The sequence below is a fragment of the Pithys albifrons genome, chromosome Z (assembly GCF_047495875.1).
Source record: "Pithys albifrons albifrons isolate INPA30051 chromosome Z, PitAlb_v1, whole genome shotgun sequence".
Classification (NCBI taxonomy): domain Eukaryota; kingdom Metazoa; phylum Chordata; class Aves; order Passeriformes; family Thamnophilidae; genus Pithys; species Pithys albifrons.
The window spans coordinates 2,210,616-2,233,757 of NC_092497.1; the positions used below are offsets into that span (position 1 = coordinate 2,210,616).

Consider the following 23,142-nt stretch of genomic DNA (forward strand, 5'->3'; position numbering starts at 1 on the left):
GGCACAGGTGGTTATTGTTTCCTGCCAAGGTGGGATGGTTGGGAAGTACCAGGGGCTTGGCAGAGCTCAAAGGATGAGGAGCAGATTGTCCCTGAAAATGCAGGGCCTGGAGGATCAGATGGGCAAGAGCTTGGCCATGTCATGTTCCCATCTACATCAAGAAACAGCCAAGGCTGAGCCTTCTTTGAAAGAGTGAAGCCTGTTAGCCAGTGAGAGATGAGGTGGCTGTAGGAGCTGGAAAGTGGTGTAGAGACAGAGGGTGCACTAAACCACTCTTTTTAATCTCAGGCTTGTTCAGAGGAGGTGCAGCTTGTATAGCCACCATGGCTGCTGATTCAGTACCTGCCCTGTGAATATAATAGGAAGATTTCTGTCTCCACCATTGCCCATCCATCACCTTGCACAAGCCTAGGAGCAAAAGGAAGAATAAAAGGAATAACAAGAAAATAAAGAAACATTGCAGCCAGAAAGCTATCCTCTATGTTTCACAATTCTATAAATTATACCCTTCCCTTCCTCTTTAATCGCCAGGCATATAAAATATGCTTGCAGCAGAATCATATCCTTCCATTAAAGTTTCAGAAGAGAAATACAAGTCCCATCTGCCTGTTTAGCAAAGCAGGGCAGTGCATGACCGTTTCTTTTTTTTTCCTCTCTCTCTCAAAATCTTCTTTATGGTGGGAGTTTTCTTTTTTAGGACTGGCTGTTTATTTTGTTTTCTCATTCCAGTGTGTGTTTTCACAAGCAGCCCTCGTCTTTGTTCTCACACAGGTCTTTCTCCAATGCCTTCACACTCAAGTGTACTTAAAGAGCAGAGGTGCAACCTGCCCTTGATGAAGGTCAAAGGAGAAAGAAGATCATTTAGGACTTAAACAGGCTTGCTATAGGTGGGCTTCTGTTCTGCAGACAGGACAGATACTGTCTGAAGAGCAAGAGCTGGCAGTAAAGAGAAATTATTAATCTGGGTTGTGAAGGCATCCATGTGCTTCACTGCAACCTGTCCCTGATTACTCCCAAGGATATTCATATTCATTTGTGTTGTTCTGGAGTCAGGATCTTCTTAGGGATGGGTTTTCTGCATGGTGGAGGAGTGAGCATGGCATGGTCCCTTTTCATACAACTGTCCCCATGACCCACCTGTGTACAGAGCAGGGAGAGGAGGCTGCTTTTGGGTGCCTAGTTCCTCTGTGGGTAGAGTGGGATGGCAGGAGGGGTGTGTACATCCAGGGACACCTTCCACTAGACCAGGTTGCTCCAAGCCCCATCCAGCCTGGCCTGGGACACTTCCAGGGATCCAGAGGCAGCCACACCTTCTCAGGGCAACCTGTGCCAGGGCCTCACAACCTTCAGCATAAACAATTCCTTCATTCTATCTAGATGGAATCCCTTGTCAGTGTGAAGCAACTCTTGTCCTGTCCTTCCAGATCCTTGTCCAAAGTCCATCTCCAGGTCTTTCGGAGCCACTTTAGGCACTGGCAGGGGCTCTCAGGTCTCCCTGGAGCCTTTTCTTCTCCAGAACACCCCCAGGTCTCCCAGCCTGGCTCCAGAGGAAAAGGGCTCCAGTCTTCTGATCATTTTTGTGTTACTCTCCATACCTGTTCTATGGCTTATCATGGGTTACACGAGGCACTTGCAAACTGGCTTGAATGATTATTTATAGCACTGTGCCCTTAGAAATCTGTCCTATCCAGCAGAAGGACGTGTCCCTCTTTTTTACCATAAAGCCTCATTTTTATTCAGTGGCATTCAGAGCAGAGTGAATCCAGAGGACTGGGGCTGCACGTCTGAATTTTCCATGTCTGGAGATTTACACCCGCACTCCTGCTGCCATTAAAGATGCCCTGCTCCAAGTATAAATCAGACTGTGCTCTATTAGGTGCTTTATATGTTTCCAAGAAGACATGTGCTATGGTAGGAAGGATCTACTGCAGATTTTTCACTGGGTTTTGGGGGCTGAATGCTGCTGGTAGAATAAATCCGCAGGGGGATTTATAGTCCCTTTTCTTGATGGGTTCACCATAGAAGGGACTTTTTTTTACCACCTTGGGCAAGAAGCTGTTTGGTTTGATGTAGGTTCAAATTTTATTTTTAAGCAAAATATGAGAAACACAGGAGGGAAAACCACACTCTGTTCCTTAAAATAAGTGGAAGAAAAGACAGGGCTAGAAAAATATTCTCTGCTGCAAGCAGTTGATGAGCATGTACCTTAGCATATGCAGCATCAAGTTGCTCTGGATGTCTAACTGGATTCTACCTTTTTGTCTAGAGGTGTTTTTTGTAAGGACCTGATATATGGGCTTATGAAGTGCCACAGCCCATCTCTGTGTGTAAAATGCCAACAGTTCACACTGAGCTCTGACTCTGCAACACCTTTTGGAAGAGGGAGTGGAAACCAAACTCAGCTCAAACCTCAGCCTTTCAGTCCTTACTGGGAACTTATAATAAAGATGGAAGACAACTTTTTACTTGGACAGATAGTAATAGGACAAGGGGGAATGGCTTCAAATGACAGAGAGCAGGATTAGATGGGATATTGGGAAGGAATTCCTGCCTGTGAGGGTGGTGAGGCCCTGGCACAGGTTGGGCAGAGAAGCTGTGGCTGCCCCATTCCTGAAAGTGTCCAAGGCCAGGTTGGATAGGGCTTGGAGCAAGCTGGGATAGTGGAAGGTGTCCCTACCCATGGAGGGGAGTTGGAACTGGATGAGCTTTGTGGTCCCTTCCAGTCCAAACCATTCTGGCATTCTCATAACCTGCCTGAGCAGACCTGTCTCTAAGGCCATGACTCAAGGATAGAGGAAAGATGTGGGTATTTTGGCCATCCATCTCCCCTCCTATTGCTCCTATCTGTGAGATGCAGATGTCTCTTTTAGCTTCTTTCTTTTTCTTTTTTTTTTTTTTTAATTCTTCGTGTTTGTGTCCTCTGATTCAGTGCTCAGCCCTCAGCAGCCATGGAGGAAGCCTCCAAACCCCCATTTTCACCATCCACAAAAGCTGGAGCCGCCAGCAACCACCTGGGGCAGGGGCAGGGGCAGCAGCCCTGCTCGTGGCCACATCTGCTCTCCACTCACACACACGCCCACAGTACCATTACCTTATAATTAAATCTCTTTTTCCCCAACTGGAAGGATTCTGCTGTAAACAAGGGTTTTCTCTAACCATAATTGCACTCAGTGGAGGGCAAAGCTCTGCAATAACTCAGGGCTTTGTTCTGTGTGCAGGGAGCGAGTCCCTCTGCCTCTCCTCAGGTATGCCAACAATGCGAGCGGAACTCCCCACGACCTGACATGAATCTCAGGGCAGGGTTTGCAAATAGAGGCAGTGGTCAAAACGGGGCTTAAGTGCATTTATAAATATTTTGAAGTACTGGCTTGGAAAAGGAAAGTCCCCAGCATGCTGCGGTGATGGTGTTTCATCCAGTGTGGCTTTGAAGTGCGTTGTTGGCAAGCTGATGGGGTCCTGCCCATGCCTAGGAAGGGCTGAATGAAGGGAAAAAATACTGCATTTGCACCCCTTTTTGTCGTGCTTCTTCAGGGACAAACGGGGAGAAGAAATTAATATGCTGCAAGGAGGTATTTTGTTTGTGTGTTGCACATATGAAACAACATAATGTGGATTATAAAAACCCAGAGGTGGGAGGTGAAGTGGGTGGGTGGAGAGGTAGATGTTTTCAAGTGTTTGCTTGTGTTGTAGCCCCTTAACTAATGAATTTTCCTCTCCTAGAGACAGATGACTGTGATACATTTAACCAACAGCTGGCATATTTGTGTTGTGGAAGGAAATGAAAAATACAAACAGTGAAATAACGGGGAAAGAGGAGTGAAATGGTGATGTTTTCCCACCCAAGACAAAAAGTAGGTTCCTAGGATGGTGTGAGTGATTCAACATTATGTCCTGGTGCTCTTCAGATCACTGCCCAAACATACACACACGTACACACCTAGAGCATCCTCCAGTCCTTCAGTCAGGAGGTGGATCAAGGCTGTGCCCTGGGAAGAGTGTGGGGAGACAACCATGTGCTCCCCATGCATATGCAATGCCCTTTTCCAGCCCACAGATACTTGGGGTTGCTGTTGTGTTAAATGTTTGCATTTCTACTTCTTTTTTTTTTTTTTTTTTGTGTGTAAGAGAGCAAGAGCAAGGCAGCTGCTCCATAAGATTCTGTGTAGGAGCTCGGAGCAAACCCACCCATAGGTGTGGATATCATTGAGCAATTTGGTTTGGAAGGGACCTTAAAGACGTTTTGATTCCAACCCCCTGCCATGGGCAGAGGCACTAGGTTGCTCCAAACCCCGTACAACCTGGACTTCCAGGGATGGGGCAACCACAGCTTTTCTGGGCAACCTGTGCCAGGGCCTCACTACCCTCACAGCCAAGAATTTCTTCCAAATATTCAAATTTACCTGGCCGTCTCTCAATGTGAAGCCATTCCACCTTGTCCTGTCCCTTCATGTCTTGTCCAAAGTCCTTCTCCATCTCCCTTGGAGCCCCTTTAAGCACTGGAGGGGCTCTGAGGTCTCCCTGGAGCCTTCTCTTCTCCAAGATGAACAATCCCAACCCTCAGCCTGTCTACATATGCCACACTGCACTGCCAGGTTGATCTGTAACATCCTGTGGGTTTGTATGGAAGTTGAAGCACTTTAACAAGACTTGTCTGGTTATACTTGTACTATTTCCCCCTAAGCAAGTGCAACCAGAGCTCTACAGATGTTGCCTTATGCATCCAGCTGTACCAATGGAAAATGATGCCTCTCTCCTGGAGGTTGCTGTCTCTATGACTGTGCTGCTGGAACCATACTCCAGGAGCATCAGCCAAGTTCCCTTCACCCAGCTGCCCACTGCAGTTGGAAGAAATCTGATTGCTGCTTCTTCCTAGCAAAAACTGGGATTTTCATAGCAACCTCCAAGGCTGAGCTGTGTGGAGTGTTACCTCTGCCTAGTAGTGGTTGAGAAGCTGGGGTTCCTATCTTATGGCTCTGGCACATCTTGGATCAGGAGAGAGCATCTGTCCTCAGTCTTGAAGTGCTGTATAGGGGCATATATGAGAAAGGGAATCAGCCACCTTGATATAAGATGCTTTTGCAGTGGTGTAGCTGCCTCTGTTCTGGCTCTCGTGCTCATGCAGCTCCTTCTGTAAGTCACAAACCAGCTGCACTTCTACATCTTATCCCTAGAAATGTCCAAGGCCAGGTTGGATGGGGCTTGGAGCAGCCTGGTCTAGTGGACAGTGTCCCTGCCCATGGCAAAGCGTTGAAACTAGATAAGGTTTTAGGTCCCTTCCAACCCAAACCATTCTGGAATTCCATGATCTTCATGGTGACTCCAGCACAGAAGCTTAGTACCATTCAGATCCCTCTGCAGTGCTGTCCTGCAGACCACTGCAACATCCTCATCCTCTTTGCACTGGTGCAAATCCGGAACAGCATCAGTTAAATCCCTGGAGTGAGTCCAGGATAAGTAAGAACACACACCAAAGCCCAAAACCAGTGTAATAATTCATCTGTTCACTTCCAGCTAGGCCAAGTTTAGACTGTAGCCAGTGGCTTGTAATTCAACGACTCCTTTGGACATCCCCTTTGAGTTCAGGCATGTGAGCAGCTTCCCTCTTCCTTTAGAAATGTTTCCTTGTAAAGCCTTTGTGAACTTGTGCATGCGTTGATGTTATGGTTATCACACATGTAATTTCATCTGACATTGTAATGACAGCATGGGGAGTTCAAAATGTAACAGTAAATACAGTTGTTAGGGGAAAAAAAAATACCAACATCCTAGCCCATCATCCTGAATGCCTCTTCACGTCATGGGAGGGATGCAGACAGACTCCAAACACCATCAGCATTTCTGGGTTCCAGTTGGAAACTGCCTGGAGTTCAGGATAGGCCAACACAAACAGTCGAGACTGTCTCTCTCTGCATGGCAGGGCTGTATTTTCTCCTCCTTTTTCCTATTTTTTTTTCTTTTTGAAGGGTCATCCCTCTGAAGAGGGGACAGGCTGGGGGTCCTCCCTGCTTGGTTGGGCTGTTTTTGTAGCCTGATGCGTGATGGCCTCCCAGATCCCGCACTCATCCTGTGCCGAGAGCTGAGTCCTGACTCGACCCCTGGTTATTTTTGAATGCTGTCGGTTTGTGATGCTGTATTGAAGGGTCATTTGCCAATTCCATTATAAGCCTCATTTACAACTCAGCTGGTTTAAATCAGATCAGGCTGTGAGTTGGCTTGTACAAGGAGTCAGCTGGGATGTAGGACTTGCTTTGCTTGGGGGACCTGATCCCTCAGACCCCCTTATTGCTTGCAGAAGCATTGGTTGAAAAGTTAATCCTATTGATTTTCAGTATTATTTTTTTCCATGTGTTTGAGCTGAAACATCTAAGCAGCAGATATTTTTCTTTTCCTTCTTCCAGGGAGAGTTCCTTCTTTTTTTTTTTTTTTGTTGGTTCTCCACCAACTTTGGCTATATTTACCAAGCTGGGCATGGGTGGGCCCCACTGGATCACATGGATTGCTCGGACGGGTGAGGCTTTGCAGGACCAGGGCTGAGCTGAGGACTCAGCTGCTGTTTAGCTTATGACCAGGTTGGCAGACTTCTCACGCAGGAGATGAGGGACAAATGAAATCTGAATCTGACCCCTGATCTTCAGTTAAATTGCTCTGCAACCTTGAGAGCTGGATTAAATCATCCCTGGAAGACAGGGAGTTGCCTCTGGATATTCAGTGCTTGGGCCACACTTTAAGGTTATGCTCATATATTACCTGTGGTCTTCAGAGAGCTCATTATCTGGTTCGTTTACATATAAAAAATCTGGATGAAACTCTCATCCCCCTTCCCTGACTGTCCTGTGCTGAAACCTGGCAGTATTTCTGCTAGAAATTCCCAGCTCAGAGGTTGGAGATGTGATGCGTCTCACTGGGGTTTCAGCATGGTGAGGACATATGATGCAGAGAAATGTTAGCTTGCAGAAAAAACAATCATGAAATCACAGAATCATTGAATGGTTTGGGCTGGAAGTGACTTCTGAAGGTCATCTCATTCCAACCACCAGCCAGGGGCAGGGACACCTTTCACCTTCCAGGGCTAAGAGCCCAATCCAACCTGACCTTGAATGTTTCAAGGGATGGGGCATCCACCACCTGTGTGGGCAATGAATTTCTTACCTCTATCTAGTCTGATTCTCCACTCTATTAGTCTGAAGCCATTACCCCTTGTTTCCAGAGGTGGAACATCCATGATGGTCCTCCTTGGGTCAGCAAAGGATGGGGAGATGCAATATTCACCTGTTCTGCCAAACTCCCCTCTACAATGGGGCAGTGGCTATAGGTCACGTGGAGGAGACACTCATGAGTAAAATCTGGGTGGATTTTGTTTCTTCTGTTTTGTCCTGTGTTGGGGATAACTGTGGCAGCACAGTCCAAGCCCAGGGCTAACCTGCTGCCCATGGTACAGATATGGAGTGGTTGTGCTGGAAGGGCTGTGTCTTTGCAGGCTGTATTGCCATTGCAGGTTGAGATGCTCTGCAGAGTCACCTTCCAGGAACGTGTCTATCCAAAAGCCACCTCCTGTCTGTGTGGGAGCTATTCTGGCCCAGTTGTAGCACAGAAGCTTTTGTGCTTAGAGGTCCAGGACTGAAATGGCAATTACAAATCATTGAGGCTGTAAAGGCTCCCAGGAGAGTCAAGCAGCAATAAAATATTTTGGGTTATGCCAGCGTTAAATAGACCAATCTGAGGTACCTCTCTCCTAAATACCTGTGGGATTATGAGCCTAATAAATGGCAACATCGTGTCAGCAGCACAGGGTATGGTGGGAACTGAACAGTGAGGCTGAGCTTGTGTTATGGGGCTTGGCCCAAAGCACGCCGGGCTTTGGAGAGGTGCTACACCCTGAGATGGCCTTATAGGAGGTAGGACAAAGTCTGGAGACTCCTCAGGTTGGCAGCATCTTGGCCAATGCGTGGGGATGGTTGGGGGCTCCCCCTGGAGGGATAATGCTGGGAGACATAATGGGGATCAGCAAGAAACTCCCCCTAAGAGGGATGTGTGCCACTGGGGATGCCCAGAGGTGCTGTGGGAGAGCTGGGGGAAGGTCTGGGAGAACAGTCCTGCCCAGGCAGGGGATGGAGCACAGCTGCTGCCAATGCCACCAGTGAGCTGAGCCTCCCAACCCACCGCTCCTGGAGCCTGCCTGTACCTGCTCCCAAGCCGATATTAAGCCTGCTCAAACACTGCACCGCCTTCTCCTCACATTGTTTTCTGTACCCCACACCCAGCACCAAAATAGCGATAACCCCCCCCTTCCCCACCCTCCCGCAGTGACTCAGGCTGGCGAGCAGGCACACATCTGCTTCTGATTTAATGTGCAAGCGCTCTGACCCTTTTATTTTTATTCCCAAAGTCCTCCCATCGGTGGCTTTCCCTCTGGGGGTGAGGGCAGAGAAGAGGAGGGGGTAGCTGGATGTCCATCCTTCTCTGCCTGCTTTTGTGGAGCCCTCAAAAAATGTGTTTTATTTTGGAGCAGTGTTTTCATGCAGGTTGGTGACAGCCTCACCCGGATCCGCGTCCAAGTACCTCGCAATCCTGTCCACTCCAGAGGGACGCCAGCCAAACCAGTTTTCCATGGTTAAGCTGGGCACATTTTTCCGCCGTGGTTGGTTGGGTTTTTTTTTTTGGCTTTTTTTTTGTCAGGAAGCGAACCCACCCAGTGTGTGCGCGCTGTTCAATAGGAGCCTTTTCTTAATTTCTTTTCCTTTTTCTGGCTCTGAAGAAGAACAGGACGGGAGAGAGCGAAGGGGCTGGCCTGTTCTCCCAGGAGAGTTCAGAATGGGAGGAAATGGCTTTTCTGGCTATTTTTAGTGCCATGATGGAAGGAGGTACCCACTACTGACGTGCTCATTGGGTTGTAATATCATGTGTTCATAGGGATGTATCCTATATATACATACACACACACACACATATATATATATATATATGTATATATATTTATATCTGCACATACTATACCAATCCCTATTACAGGATTTGAGCATCTTGCACAACGGGAAGAAGAGCAGACACGTGCAGAAATGCCACCAGCAATGTCACAAACCTCATCCATCTCATGCTAGAGCTGCTGGAGGGACCAGCAAACTGATGTTCAACCAGGCCAGCTCTGGCATGGGCATATCTCTGGTGGATATCTAGGGAAATCTGGGGATTTTCCTCCTCTCTTTTTTTCCCCCTCTTTTTGGTGATGTGGGAGGGGGATTGTGTCACTTGAAGTGTGAATGAGTTTCCATGAGAGTGGGGTGGTTGCAGAGGTTGACTGGAAACTCTGCTGTTTCATTTGACATATTCCCCACTTCCCACATATTCGAAATTGTGTGTGTGTGTGTGTGTGTGTGTGCTTATGGATACATATAGAGGGGAAATATTAATCAGAAACATTATATGGACCATTGCCAGGAGAGCATCAAGGCTGTGCAGAGTCATGTAGACAAGGTTGAAGAAAAAGACCTGGATATTGAGCATCTCCAGCCTTTCAGCATTTTCCAAACCTCAGCAGAGAGGAGGAGAAGGGAGCTGATGTCCTAAGCACCATCCCCTCAAGCCCCAGACCTCCAAGGAACTGCTTGAATGAGGGGGTCAAAGCTGCAAAAAAAGAGTGTGGTCAGGTGTGACCACCCTATTAAGTCTCCTCTCTGGTACCTGCCTGCCTGTGGTTAATTAATTTGCCCCTGCTCTGTGCATAGATGAAGCCCTCAAAACACCATCTGGAGCCAGGCAGTGCCTTTGATGTAGCTTTGCTAATTGTTTACGTTTATTTGACCATTTATCACCAGGATTTGCCTTTGCCAAAACCTGCTCAGCACATGAGATGGCACTTGTCATGCAGCTTGCAGACTTCATCAAGCTGCCACCCAGAAGTGACCCAGACCTGCTGGTTTTGGAGCTTTATATAAACTTTGAAACTGGGAATTTTACTGGGTAATTTAAAGAAGCTAGAAAGAGGAAGCCAGAGTGAAAGTATGGCCCTTCAATTATGGGAGGCATTGAACTCTATTCTGGCCCTGCTAGGGCTCCTGTTGGCATTTATCTGGGGGCCAAGAACTGTTTCTAAGGAAATAGGAGAGCGGTGGGGCTTGGTCCTGCTGATGTGATCATAGAAATCACAGAATGACAGAGTGGTTTGGGTTGGAAGGGACCTTAAAGATAATGGAGTTCCAATTCCCTGCCATGAGCTCAATCTGTTCATCATCCCATGCCAGTCAAGAGCTCAGCCTGAACAACAAACCTGTAGAAGAACTGAGGCCAGAAAATATGGCCTTAACTTAAATACCCCAGAGAGTGGGGTTGGATCCTGGTGGTCATGGAGCAACAGTAAGTTTCCAGTACAACCAGTAGCACCCAACTGTTGAGGTCACTGAGGGATGATCTGATTCATAATTTGCAATTTTGGAGATTATGTCTGTATGGAAACAAAGTTGTTGAGGTACAGAGTGCTTCAGGTAGGCTCTGGGTAGCTGGAGTTAAGCTGCAGGGATGGATTTATTGAGAGATGCATAGCATTTGCTGTGATATGTGTAAGTAGTCTTTAAAAACTCCCTGGGATGGATTCACAGAGGGCACAGGAGAGGCTTGGGCTTGCACACACACCTCAACAAGCAAATGAGTGGCACCTGTAATCACTATTTACCTTTGTAAGCAAATGGTCCTCATGTAGTTCCCAAGTGATGTTGTACCAGAGATGTCCAGCAGATCTCCTGTGTTTATGTGCCCCAGGTCTGTTTGGCTAGCTGAGCTTCTGCAAGGATTTTGGAAACTGGGAAGAGAAGGGGTGAAATATGTTATTGATGGGACCATTGAAAACTGTGGAGATGGTTCTAGAACAGCTTTTATTTTGGATTCCCTGATGAGACTTCAGTGAAAATGGCTTTTTGGTGGCCTGCTTATAGGAAACTAAGTTCCAGCCAAAAATATTCAGTTCTATATAGTATGTGCAAATATACATAGTTCAGATGGGCTCAACTTGATATCCAGATGTTGATATGAATGAATCCTTGTATGCCTAAGGATTTTGTTCAAAGATTAGTATGAATATTGAAAAGTCCAGTAGGTAATGGAGAAATACCAGGGGGAAGGTCACCTGTGTGATCTCAATCCCTGACACCTAAAAGCTTTAATTATGTGATCAAACCATGCTCGATGTCTGGAGCTCTTTCATCTCATGCATTGTTGTCTCTGGGAACCTGGCCAAAAAGGGTTGGACTGTCCCCCTCACGGCTCCTTGGCCATCCCTCTCATCCCAGCACCAGTGGGAGGTGTTCATCTGGGTCAGCATTGCTGGGGCTCTGGTTGGCCTTTCCATTGGTGTCCTTATGGATCATCTCCTTAAGTTGTACTGACCTGTTCCATTTACAGAGGTGTTTCCTTGCCATGAGACATATGGGATGATGCCACCCCTGCAGCCACCTACAGGGCTTCCTCCCTATCCTTGCTGCCAGTGAGCATCTTCCATGGCAAATATGACCTTTGCATCCTTCCTCACCAAAGCATCACTTTGGAAACTTCTGCCCTTTTCTCCTTAGTCCATACCTAAGCAAAATCGTTGAGTTTTTGGTGAGATCCTCAATTTTGAGTGGATGAGCTCATTACATACTTCTTAAAAGCCAAACACCCCCAACTTTCCCAGCTCAACCCCATGTTTTCCAAGCAAGTTTGGTCCCAAGGGAAAGGCTGGTCCCAGTTATTGGAGGCTGGGGCGGGTGCCCAGCCCAGCAGTAAAACCCAGGTGCTTTTGCTACGAGGCGTTTCCCCTCCCACAGCACCATCTGTGGGTCTGCAAAGTCTCTCCTGTCCTTTAAAAAACCCTGATTATTTCCTTGCGAGGGAGGCAGTGGTTGGTGTCACCACGTTTTCCTCATCATTTCAGGCATCTCGCTGGGAAGTGATTGAAAGGTGAGGAGTGCTCTGCCACACCTTCCTGCCAGAGGGGAGAAACACTTGGTACTGGGGTGGGTGGCTTAATAATGTGTTCTTCTGGAGACAGTATGTTCAGAGGGCAGGTGTGATGAAGGAAAGACTTGCCTTGTTTTAGGTTTTCACCTCCCTTTTTTTTTAATTAAAAAAATAAGTGCACCCCTTTGTCTGCCTTCAGATAGGCTTTTAGGTATCCCAACTCTTTCTTGGTTCTCCCAAGTTGCAGCAAAGTGCTTGGCTAAGGCAGTGGTGCTGTCCCCACAGGACCACCTTCAAGTGGGGTGTCAATATGGGTGGCTTTGCTCAGGACTGTTTGCACAAGGGACTTGCTCAAGGTCGTGGAGCAAATGGTGGGTGCAGGAACAGAGCCCCAATATCCCTGTGCCCCTAAAATCAAATCGTTGAATTGTTTAGGTTGGAAGGGACTTCTAAAGGCCATGTGGTTCAAACCTTCTTCCATGGGCAGGGTCACCTTCCACTGTCCCAGGCTGCCCCAAGCCCTGTCCAACCTGGCCTTGGACACCTCCAGGGGTGGGGCAGCCACAGCTTCTCTGAGCAACCTGTGCTGGTATTTTTCCACCAAATAACAGGAGCAGGAGTTATCAGTCACTGGCCAGCATATCCCATAGAAAGTAGCTGTAATATTTTGACAGGTTAGGGTGATCTCCCATGCACATCTTAATTGCTTCATTATAAAGAGGCACAAATAAAACTGGGTGAAAAAAAAATAACCCACATATATTTATGGGCTGATGGAGGTCACAGGCAGGTCTACACAGATGGGATACAGGGGTGGATGCAGAGGGAGGACAGCCAGCCCACCCTGGCTGCTGCCTCCATTTCTGCATTGTGCAGCAGGGATTGGGAAAGAGAAGCAGGTAGCGAAGCAGAAGAGCCAAAGCATCTGTGTCTCAGGGTGCCAGGTGCCCTGGGCAGGTGAGTCAGTGGTAGAAAATAAAATTAGGCTGGGGAAAGATGTTGAGATCTCCTGCTGACTCTTCCATCCCTAGAAGTGTTCCAGGGCTGGGTTGGAAAGGGCTTGGAGCAACATGGAAGGTGTCCCTGCCCATGAAGGGGGTGGAACTGGATGAGCCTGGAGGTCCCTTCCAACCTAAACCATTCTGGGATTCATTCTGTGATTCTCTGACTCCCTCTCCTGACTGGGGTGGCCTGGGATGATCAGCACCTCGAATCCTGGTTTTGCCACCTCTAGGGTGCTTTGTTGGGTGGCCTAATGCTTCATGTGTAAAGCTTGAATTCCTCCAGGGGTTTTGTGTCAGCAAGGGCTGATGGATGCTGGCGAGGGGGGGCAGGATCTGACTGGGATAGGGGAGCAGTGGTCAGGGATTTCCTCCTCCAAGTCTTGCACACTAAACCCTGCACCATGCACAGGGTGGGTGAAGGGAAGATCTGGAGACACCTTGTTTTGCCTGGAAAAGTGACATTTTGACACCAGTAGCAGGCAGAGATCAGCAGGAGCCTCAGGCTCCTTTCTCTGCTGTGCTGAATGCAGAATGAGCCTGGCACTGAGGAGGGGCACCTTGTTTTTGCATCCCAAGCTTACCCCAGGGCACCCCCATGTCTTTGGGGTGGCACTCCCATGGAGACTGACTACAGGCTCACCAAAAGGAAAGGTAATCAGGGGAACCAGCACCTTCCTGAGGGGAAAATCATATCAAAGAAAAGGCCAAGCAATCCACATTTTAAGGTGAGATGCTCTAAATATCTCTATATAAATACCAATATATAAAATAAAACCACATACAATATAAATATATACAGTATTAATGTAATTTTTAAATGCCTAAAATACTCAAGCAATAAAATAGTAATGTACTGAGATACTAATATATTAAAATAATAGATCATTAAAATACTGAAATATTGAAACACTGCATGTTAACAGCAATTTTGTTATATGCCAACACACAATTAAAGGCCAAAATTGCTATCTTCCAGCTAAGACTCAGGTTGTGAAGTGTTGTCCCCACAGGTGGAGCAATTGGGAAGGGAAGATCCCCATCCCTGCCATAGCCCTGAACCAGAAGCCAGATGTTGCACAAACCTGGGCTCTCCCTGACAGCCTTTATCTCCTCCAAGGGCTCAGCTTTGCAGGGCGTTGTCACTGGGGATGAGGAAGGAGGTGGGAAAGGGAAGTGCTGGTGAGGAGCCCTCACAGGTCACAGCATCCTGCTCCTGACATTGAGCAACACTGAGACCCAGGGGCAGGATCCTGTCCCACCTTGGCGCTGACACATCTTTCCCAGGGCTCCTCCAAGCTGCATCCTCCATTTCCACCCATACAAATGAATATAGGCAATATTAGTTTGTTTTGTCTTTTCTCAATGTGCATATCTCAATAATCTATTGAGTGTGCATCTGGTTTTTTGCTTACTATGGTGTTAAATAAGCATTTTGCCTGTCCCCCTCTGATATTCCAATTTTACATTACTGGTTTGCAGATGCTGTATTATACTGGAGGAGCTTAAAGTAAAAAGATTAAAATAAAATAAAATAAAATAAAATAAAATAAAATAAAAACAGAAGGGGTTTTTGAGCAGCAGAGTGCCTGGATGAGCTTTGGGTCACCCAGGGAGTGCACATTGCAGGTGCTTTGTAATGTTGCTGTGGTCCTTGTCTTGTATTTGGGGTTTTTTCCTTCAAAAAGGGGATAAAACTTAGTTTTCCCAACCACCATTTTTTTTCCTGTTGCAGCCTCAGGTGTCTAAATCTGTTGGCAGAACGTGGGGAGAAGCAGTCTGGCACCCAAAGAGCATCTCCTAACATCATTTCTTTTATAAATTGTGCTTTTCCTGGCAAGAAAGTAATGAATGAGTTTTAAGCATGACCATAAATGCAGTGTTTCGTGGTGTCATTTGCAGAATACATTTATTTTAGGTGCCCTCCACCCTTTCCACCATCTCCCTCCAGTTTATTTTAACAATGCTGTAATTTTCTATTATAAAATGGGATTTTTCTCTTTAACTCTGTGTCGTCTGCCCAGCATCTGGATGTGTGTGTGTGTGTGTGTGTGTGTGTGTGTGTGTGTGCATGTGCTGGTGACATTTGTCACCATCAGATGCTATTTTTATGCCTGTTATTATTGAAGACCCCACCCTTGGCTTGGGCAGGGGAAGGGGGGAGTGCAGGAGGAGGGAGAGGAGGGAGGGGGAGGAAGGAAAACATCAGCCTCAGCACACTTCCAGCCTCTGGCCATCAACCTCCCCGGGGGCATGGGAACCATAAGGTCATTTCTCAAGCTCACTGAGCTTCAGAGCTGTCAAACCACCCTTCGAGTTTAAAAAATGCAAATGTATGCAAATGAACGGGCTGTTTCTTTCCTTCTCCCCCCCCTATTTAAATGACATGAATCACCTTCAATTTTGCCAGCATCTTGTAAAGTTATCGGCTTGTCTAAGCTCTGTGGTTAACAGAACCACATCTCAAGAGGACCAGGAAGGGAAAAGAAAGGAAAACCAGTCAATTTCCTTAAAGAGCGGCATAATTTTTATATATTTTCTATGTATAAATTAAATATATGTATAATCACATACCACCCTGATCTCTCAATTCAATTTTTTCTTGCTGTGGAGTGAATAATTCACTAATTAGGGAGAATGAAGTTCAGTGTCCAGAAAAAAAGGTCTATAAAAACATTTCTCAGGCTAGTCTAATATTCTGCTTTTCTGATCTTTGGCACTTAGGGTGATCTGGCAGTAAAAGATCAAAATAGGCTTGTAGGAAGACATGCTCCTTCATGCGAGGAGCAACTTTAACACTAATGTTCCTTCCAAACAAAAATAAATGAGTAGAAGATAAAAACAGCAATAGAAATTTAATTGCTCATGCTTATTATTCGAGATACAAAGCCCTAAAAAAGGAAGTTGTCTTTTCCTCCCTGGCTCAAGGGTTATTTATTATCTTACACTCCACTTGGAGAACACATTGGATTTGCCATCATTTATTGGTGATTTTCAAGGAGGATTTAATACAGGACTTGTTGGGCTTGTAGAGGAGTGTAGCTGGTTAACATGGTTAAGCACAGCACGCTGTAATGAATCAATTTGTTTCAAGCAACAGACATAATTAGCACGGAGGTAATGGACACACCACGGGATGCGGGGCTGGAGCATCCTCCTTGTGTTGAAAGTTTTGATGGCTGAAGCTGAGGGGGCTCAGAGGGGTGTAATTCCTGGTTCCTCTCCTCAACTCTGGGCATGGGGAGGTGGCTGGACAGGGCTCCCCATGGTGGCAGCCTGCTGAGAGGCTTCACTGGTCAGGAACAGCTGTCCCCCATCCTCACGTTGCTCCCACCAGGCTCGTGGTCTATCACCTCTCCCAGGTGTGTTCTGTCTTACCAAGGCCTTTGCTTCACTTCCATATGTGAGTTTTCAGCAGTGCAGCTTAGGTAGGAGGGAGATATCTGCAAGTTCTCAGCTGGAGAATGACCCTGTGGAGGGAGGAGAAGCAAGACAATATTCCTTTTCCCATGGGAATGTTTGCTGCTGAATCTGATCCCTTCTAGGTGTCTCCCAGGCTTTGCCAAGCATTGCTGGCTTGCTGGCCAAGGTGAAGAATGGATTTTCATAGACAAACTCCGTCAGACTAGGCTCTTTCCATCCACAAAGGTTGGAGGCAGGTGGGAGGGTGGGAGCCAGCCCCTCACCATGAGGTAGATCAGGACCCCACAGCTGGTGAGAAGGATTTTGGAGTGAGTGCAGCGGTGGAGGATACCCAGGACACAACAATGGATCCCAGGAGAGATGCAGAGGTGGTGTGGAGTGGAATTGGGAACTGACAGAGGTGCAAAGGGTAGGACTGAGAGACTGCCTGAAGGTCTCCGCCTTGCAAAAAGGGACAGAGTGGGGCTGCAGTTTCCCTTACCTGTACCCTGAGCTCTCTTGGTGATTAACTGCTCATCTCTGAACCAGGTGTCTACCTGCAGCATGGCCACGAGCTGGGGCTGGTAGAGGTGACACTGCATGAACACATGCCCTGTGTCCTGGGGATTTCCAAAGGGTTAGTGTATTCAAAGTTATTCTGTCTTTTTGATGTATTCTGTGTGTGAAGGGATTAATGTATTCGTTGCCTGCTGAAGGAAATAACTCTCCTTTCCTGGGATTTCTCATGTGGAAGGGCTGCTGGAGCCATGTGAAAGAGGAAACATATTACAGATTTAAAAATGGCAAAAAAAAAATCAGGTTTTCCTCTTGGGTGTGGGCTTTTTGCTTCCGAGTTTTCGTTTGAAGCTAAAGCTGCTCTAGCAGGGGAAGGTGTCTGCCGGATGCACGGGGCATTTGATACCATACTGACAAGTCCAAGCAGGATTGTGAACGAAGCAAGCTAAGCTCATGGAAGAAGATAGCAGACAGCAATTTGTGTCTGGCCAGGTCCTTGCTACGTGGTTGTCTTCCTCTGAGCATTTAGGTATGCTGTGACACAAATCCTTGTTTGCCTCCCCTTTCCCAGATCCCTCAGGAAGATATCCTTATGCGGTTTGTCCACATGCTGAGGTGGCATGGGAGAACTTCCAGGCATGAAGTAGCAGAACTGGATGCCTGTTGGTCCATAAGGATCACTCTTCTATGACAACAAGCAGCCATGACCCTTCTATTTGGGACACTCAGTTGTACCAGTTACGTAGATGGGATGGGCATTCCCTCGCTCATCTTGTTTAAACTGTGTAGGTGCTGGGACTTGGCAGTGTGAAGCAATACAGCATCATACTTTCCCCATGTAGCTCCTGGCAGGGCAAATCCAGCATGTGCCTGGAACAGTGTTGTCTGTGGGAGGACACAGAATAAACTTGGTGGGAGGGAGTCATTGCACAAGGTTCCTGGAGGAGGGATGCAAAAGAGAAAAGGGATCTTGTGGTGGTTATGAAAAGGTGAACAGGGTGGGAATTGAGTAGAGAGGGATGGAGACAAAGGAGGAGATGAAGAGATGTGAAGAGAAGCAGAGGTTAGATCACAGAGAATCTGGAAGGAGTTGCAGGTGGCACAGAGAAGCAGTGGGGCAGTGCAAGTGGAATGTGATTACAGAGGTCCAAGTGAGGCAGGGGAGAGAAGGACACAGAGAGAAGGCAGCGTCATTTTGGCATCACTGTTGGGAATCCCCTGCTAACGCTCCACTGTCTTGTGTTTTTGTCCTAGGGCACTAAATGAGAATATGGCCAATGGCATTGAAGATCTTATCGGGATCCCATTCCCGAACCACAGCAGTGAGGTGTTGTGTGGTCTAAATGAGCAGCGGCACGATGGTCTCCTCTGCGATGTCATCCTCATCGTACAGGACCAGGAGTACCGGACCCATCGGTCCGTTCTGGCTGCCTGCAGCAAGTACTTCAAAAAACTCTTCACTACTGGCACTTTAACAGACCAGCCCTATGTTTACGAGATTGACTTTGTCAAGCCTGAAGCACTTTCTGCCATCCTTGAGTTTGCCTACACCTCAACACTCACCATCACCACCTCAAATGTCAAGCACATCCTCAGTGCTGCCAAGATGCTGGAGATCCAGAGCATTATCAATGTATGCCTTGAAATCATGGAGCCCAACAGAGAGGCTGAAGAGGAAGATGACAAAGAAGACGAAGACGATGATGAAGATGATGATGAAGAGGAGGAGGAGGAGGAGGAGGAAGAAGTGGAAGATTTTGTCAATCAGGAGAACCTAACCGATGTACAAGAAGTAAGCTGCCACCAAAGCCCTTCTGAGTCTGACCTTACTGAAGAAACATATGCAGAAGCACCTAAAGATTTTCCAAATCACTTCCCAGCCAGTAACTCCTCTGGACACCTGGGCATGATACGAGACTTCTCCATTGAGTCCTTGCTAAGTGAAAACTTGTACCCTAAGGCGAACATCCCAGAAAGGAGGCCAACTCTCTCTCCCTTCACCCCTACCTTTTTCCCCCATCTATGGAATGGCGACTTTAGCTCCTTCTCCCAGCTCGAGGAGCCACAAGACAATGGCCCCTTGGATCTGGTGATCAAAAAGAGGAAGATCAAGGAAGAGGAGGAGAAGGAAGACCTGCCTCCACCTCCTTTCCCTAATGACTTCTTCAAGGACATGTTTGCCAACACCCCAGCAGCTCCCTTAGGGCATATTAAAGCAGAGACTGACTATAGTGCTTATCTCAATTTCTTAAGCGCTACCCAGTTCGGAGGAGTTTTTCCTCCATGGCCCCTGGAGGAAGAAAGGAAAATAAAGCCCAAGGCATCTCAGCAGTGCCCCATCTGCAACAAAGTCATCATGGGAGCTGGCAAGCTACCCAGGCACATGAGGACCCACACGGGGGAGAAGCCCTATATGTGCAATATCTGTGAAGTTCGCTTTACCAGGTGTGCATGGGTTACCTCTGCCATGTGTGGGGAGGGGGTTGTGGTCATCATCACCCCTAGCTGATTCCTGAGCTACACATTTTTTTTTTTTCCCCCAAAGAAAAGTAGTAAAGAAAGCAGGACATGATCTCTATCCCCTCAGGGAAAAAAAAAAACGGGGGAAGGGGAGGAGGGGAGGGTGGAGGAAGAAAATGAACCTACTGATTTCTGTGGGTTGTGGATGACATCCACAAGTCACTAGATCCATCCCCTCACTGGGCAAAAGCTTAAATAAGTAACAGGATATTTTCAACCCCACAACAGTTCACCACAGTGGGACTAGAGTGAGCTGGAAAACAGATGGTCAAACAGCCAAGGAGGCTTTATCTCTAATGTGCTGGGACATACATTGAGTTGGGAGGGCCATTTAGCCACAGGATGTAATTAGTTTGGGTTTGCACATTTTGGCACCAGTGTAAACCACAACCAAGTTGCACATGTTTGGACATGACAGTATCTGTGTGCTCTGAGGCTGGAGTGGCCTTAATTATTACATGTCAGTAGTGCAGTAGGGGTCGGTCTCTTCTCCAAAGACAAGTGACAGGACAAAGGGGAATGGCCTCAAGTTTCACCATGGGAGGTTTAGGTTGGATATTAGGAAAAATTTCATCATGGCAGGGGTTGTCAAGCACTGGAACAGGCTGCCCAGGGCAGTAGTGGAGTCCCCATCCCTGGAGGGATTTAAAAGATGTGTAGATGTGACACCTGGGGGACATCATTTGGTGGAGTTTGTAGTGCTGTGGGAACAGTTGGACTCATAGAATCCCAGAATGGTTTGGGTTGGTAGCAACCTTAAAAACTATCTTGTTCCAACCCCCCTGCCATGGGCAGGGACACCTTCCACTATCCTAGGTTGCTCCTGACCTTGGACAATTCCAGGGATGGGGCAGCCACAACTTCTCTGGGCAACAATTGGAGCAGGCTATGCAAATCTAACGCTCCAGTTTGAAACCCTTCCCTGCAAAGCTGGGCGAATTTAATCGGTGAGCAGAGACAAATAGATTCCTGGACCTGCTCTTGCTGAGTATAATTAATATCTAATGAGGACAATCTTTACCATAATAATAAAGCTTTCTGACAAGAGCATGGTATTTCAGCTCCTGGCTGTGTGAGAGAGAGAGAGCCCTATTAAGCTGGGGCGGGAAAACCAGAGAAAAATAATCTGCACAGTAGGCAGAGGCGAGCTCCTGACAATGGCCAGACACCTGGGGTGCTCCCACATTCAGCCTATCTTTTCTTCTCCTGTCCCTATGATAATATTCAAATGGAAGATATGCAGATGATGAGGATTTGACCTGAAAATAAATTTCCATGCTCCCCTCCATTAACACAGCAGACACCATATTATAATGCGGGGAGCATCATGCCTCAGGCGGGCACAAGCAACGTGAGCCTGGCTCACCCTGCTATTTGCAGGGGAAGGGCCACTGCACGGTGATAATTCCTGCCTACAGGAATTTGGATCTGGCTCCTGCTGGTGCTGCATCCCCAGGTTAGTGCTGGGTTGTTTTTTCCAGACAGATGGGCTCTGTGGGATGGGTTCACCCCACTGGTTGTGGGGGTCTGCCTGGCCAGCCCCATCCTGTGGTCCCTGTCACTCTCCTGCATGTGATGCCACAGGTGCTAATTGATGGTGAGGAAATAGCTTGGCTTACCCATCACTGACACCTTCCCTGTCATGTGAATAATAGAGCCAAGCCCTCCTAGAGAGCTCCCAAAGTCCTTTACATGCAAGGGCAGCATCATTGGGCTTAGTTTGGGGAACACACAAGAAAATGCTGGTACTGACCCACTCTGAGGGTTCAAGTGAGAATTCGAGTATTCTGACCCATAATCCAGGCAGGTTACAACAGCATCATGGTGGTTAAAAGCTCCACACAGAGCTGTTTTATCATGGCCCATTACTAGCACAGGGATAACCCGACAGCTTTGACATCCCCCATATGCTCAACAGCTTCTAAATAAAGAGCCCAGAAGGAGTGGGACTATAAACCGAGGAAATAATCACAAAGAAAATCAGGACCAACCCAGTGGTGCAGTCTCCCATCATCACTGATGAAAACAAAGCTGTTTGTGTGGGTCACCCATCACAGAGATGAGTGCTGTAGGGTTTTTTTCCTTTTCTAACACCCTGAGACAAGGGTTGTTTTTAAACGCATTTGGAAGGATTTTGAATAGCACACAGCTATTGATGTGATGGGCTTTTTAGCCATTTTTAACATCACTCTGATGTGAGAACTCTCCTTTAGTAAAAGTTGTGTTTTCGAGCAAAGTGAGGTGATTGAGATGTAGGAAAAGGTTTCTGTCGGGATTTCCTCAACACTGCCACTTACATTACATGTTTTGCTCTTGGGGAGAATTTTGTGCTTCATGAGAGCATCAGACTTGTGCCTCTGCTGGGGAGATGCGAGCTCAGATGGTCCCTTTTGTTGTCCACTGGGAATGAGGCACAGGGAAGCAGAGGTTCCCAAGTGTTTCAGAATGAATCTGTCCTTTGCATTATTTTTGCCTTTAAGGAATTGCAGAGGAGCAATCCAACTGGGAAAACCAGAGAAAATGTATTTTCCTGGGTGGGGAGTCCCCCAGCCTTTCCATCAGATCCCTTCCCCTTCATTATCAGTAGGATCACGCATCCCTCAGCAAGGACCCACCCCCCCCCCCCCCCCCCCCCCCCCCCCGTGCACCTGGATCTGCCACTCCCACTGCCCAGGGACATCTGATCGCAGGAAGCAGGACTTCATTTAATAGCTCATTAATTTTTTTCCTTAAACAAAGGCTGCTCAGCCTCTAGTCTGCTGTTTTCACCCTGCTAGAAGGCTGGAGAAAACTGCAAATATTTCAGCTTTTCCACCAAGACAGCCCCAGAGTGCTCAAGGAGAAACTGTTCCAGCCAGAAAGGTTAACATTATTTGTTCCTATTATTTGTGTTGTGACAGCTCGCAGAGCCCTAATCGCTCTCCTAATGCAATTGCATTAAGGTTATTCACACACACGGAGTGTGGATCTCCCTCAGAGAGCCCGTGAGCCGAGCTCCCAGCTCACAAAGCCTGTGTCCCCCACACCACATCCTCCCCATGGTGCTCCTCCACAACCAGAGCATCTCACCGCCCCCAGCCTCTGAGCTGCTCCAGGTAGAGCCATAAACCTCTCCTTCCATCCCCCGGAGATCCTGCCTGGGCAGAGGGGATTGAGTTTCTCCCTGTCTGCTGCCAGAGATGCATAACAGCCTGAAAAGAGCTTTGCCTGTATTTACATTATAAAGTCCTGGCACACAGCATGTTATTAGGAAAAGTGATCCTACTAGGTTAAACATTACATATAGAGGTTTAAATTAAATTATAGGTGGGGCTGGTGGCTCTGCTTTTTATTAACATTTCCCACCACTTTGCAGTACAAGCCCCTGCGTTCATCCGTGTGTGATTTCACCACGGTTCATCCACTCAGGGTGAAATTTTCCATGTTGCTTTGTCTTCTGCTGTGCACTGGTTTCAGACCTTCCAGGGGAAATGCGCCCTTGTGAAAAATCTTGGGATAACAGCAGCTTTACTCAGAGTGTGAAGTTGGGAACTGGCCCTGAGCTTGGTGCAGGGACCAAGAAATGCTTTTTTTCTGTCTCCCTAAAAAGCTGTAGGTGCAGGACCAGACTGGGACCAATTTCCCAAAGGCAATGAAACATCATCTGGTGAAGAAGTGACTCTTCTGCTAGAGATGCTTCTTTACATCCTTTATCCTGAGGGGCTGGTGTGCAGGGATGCCCTCATGGAGTGGCTGACACCAGTGTGCTGCCAGGCATTTCACAAAAAACTATATC

General features: G+C 47.4%; 1 protein-coding gene across 6 annotated transcripts in view; it reads left to right on the forward strand.

Annotated features, from left to right (window-relative positions):
* Positions 1 to 23,142, forward strand: part of ZBTB7C (zinc finger and BTB domain containing 7C) — a 159,574-nt gene that overhangs the window by 129,186 nt on the left and 7,246 nt on the right. For all 6 annotated transcript variants that reach the window (XM_071580900.1, XM_071580901.1, XM_071580903.1 and 3 more), the window contains one exon: positions 18,102 to 19,292. In XM_071580900.1, coding sequence (XP_071437001.1) covers positions 18,118 to 19,292 — 1,175 coding nt within the window. In that variant the 5' untranslated portion in view covers positions 18,102 to 18,117. The remainder of the gene's footprint in view (positions 1 to 18,101; positions 19,293 to 23,142) is intronic.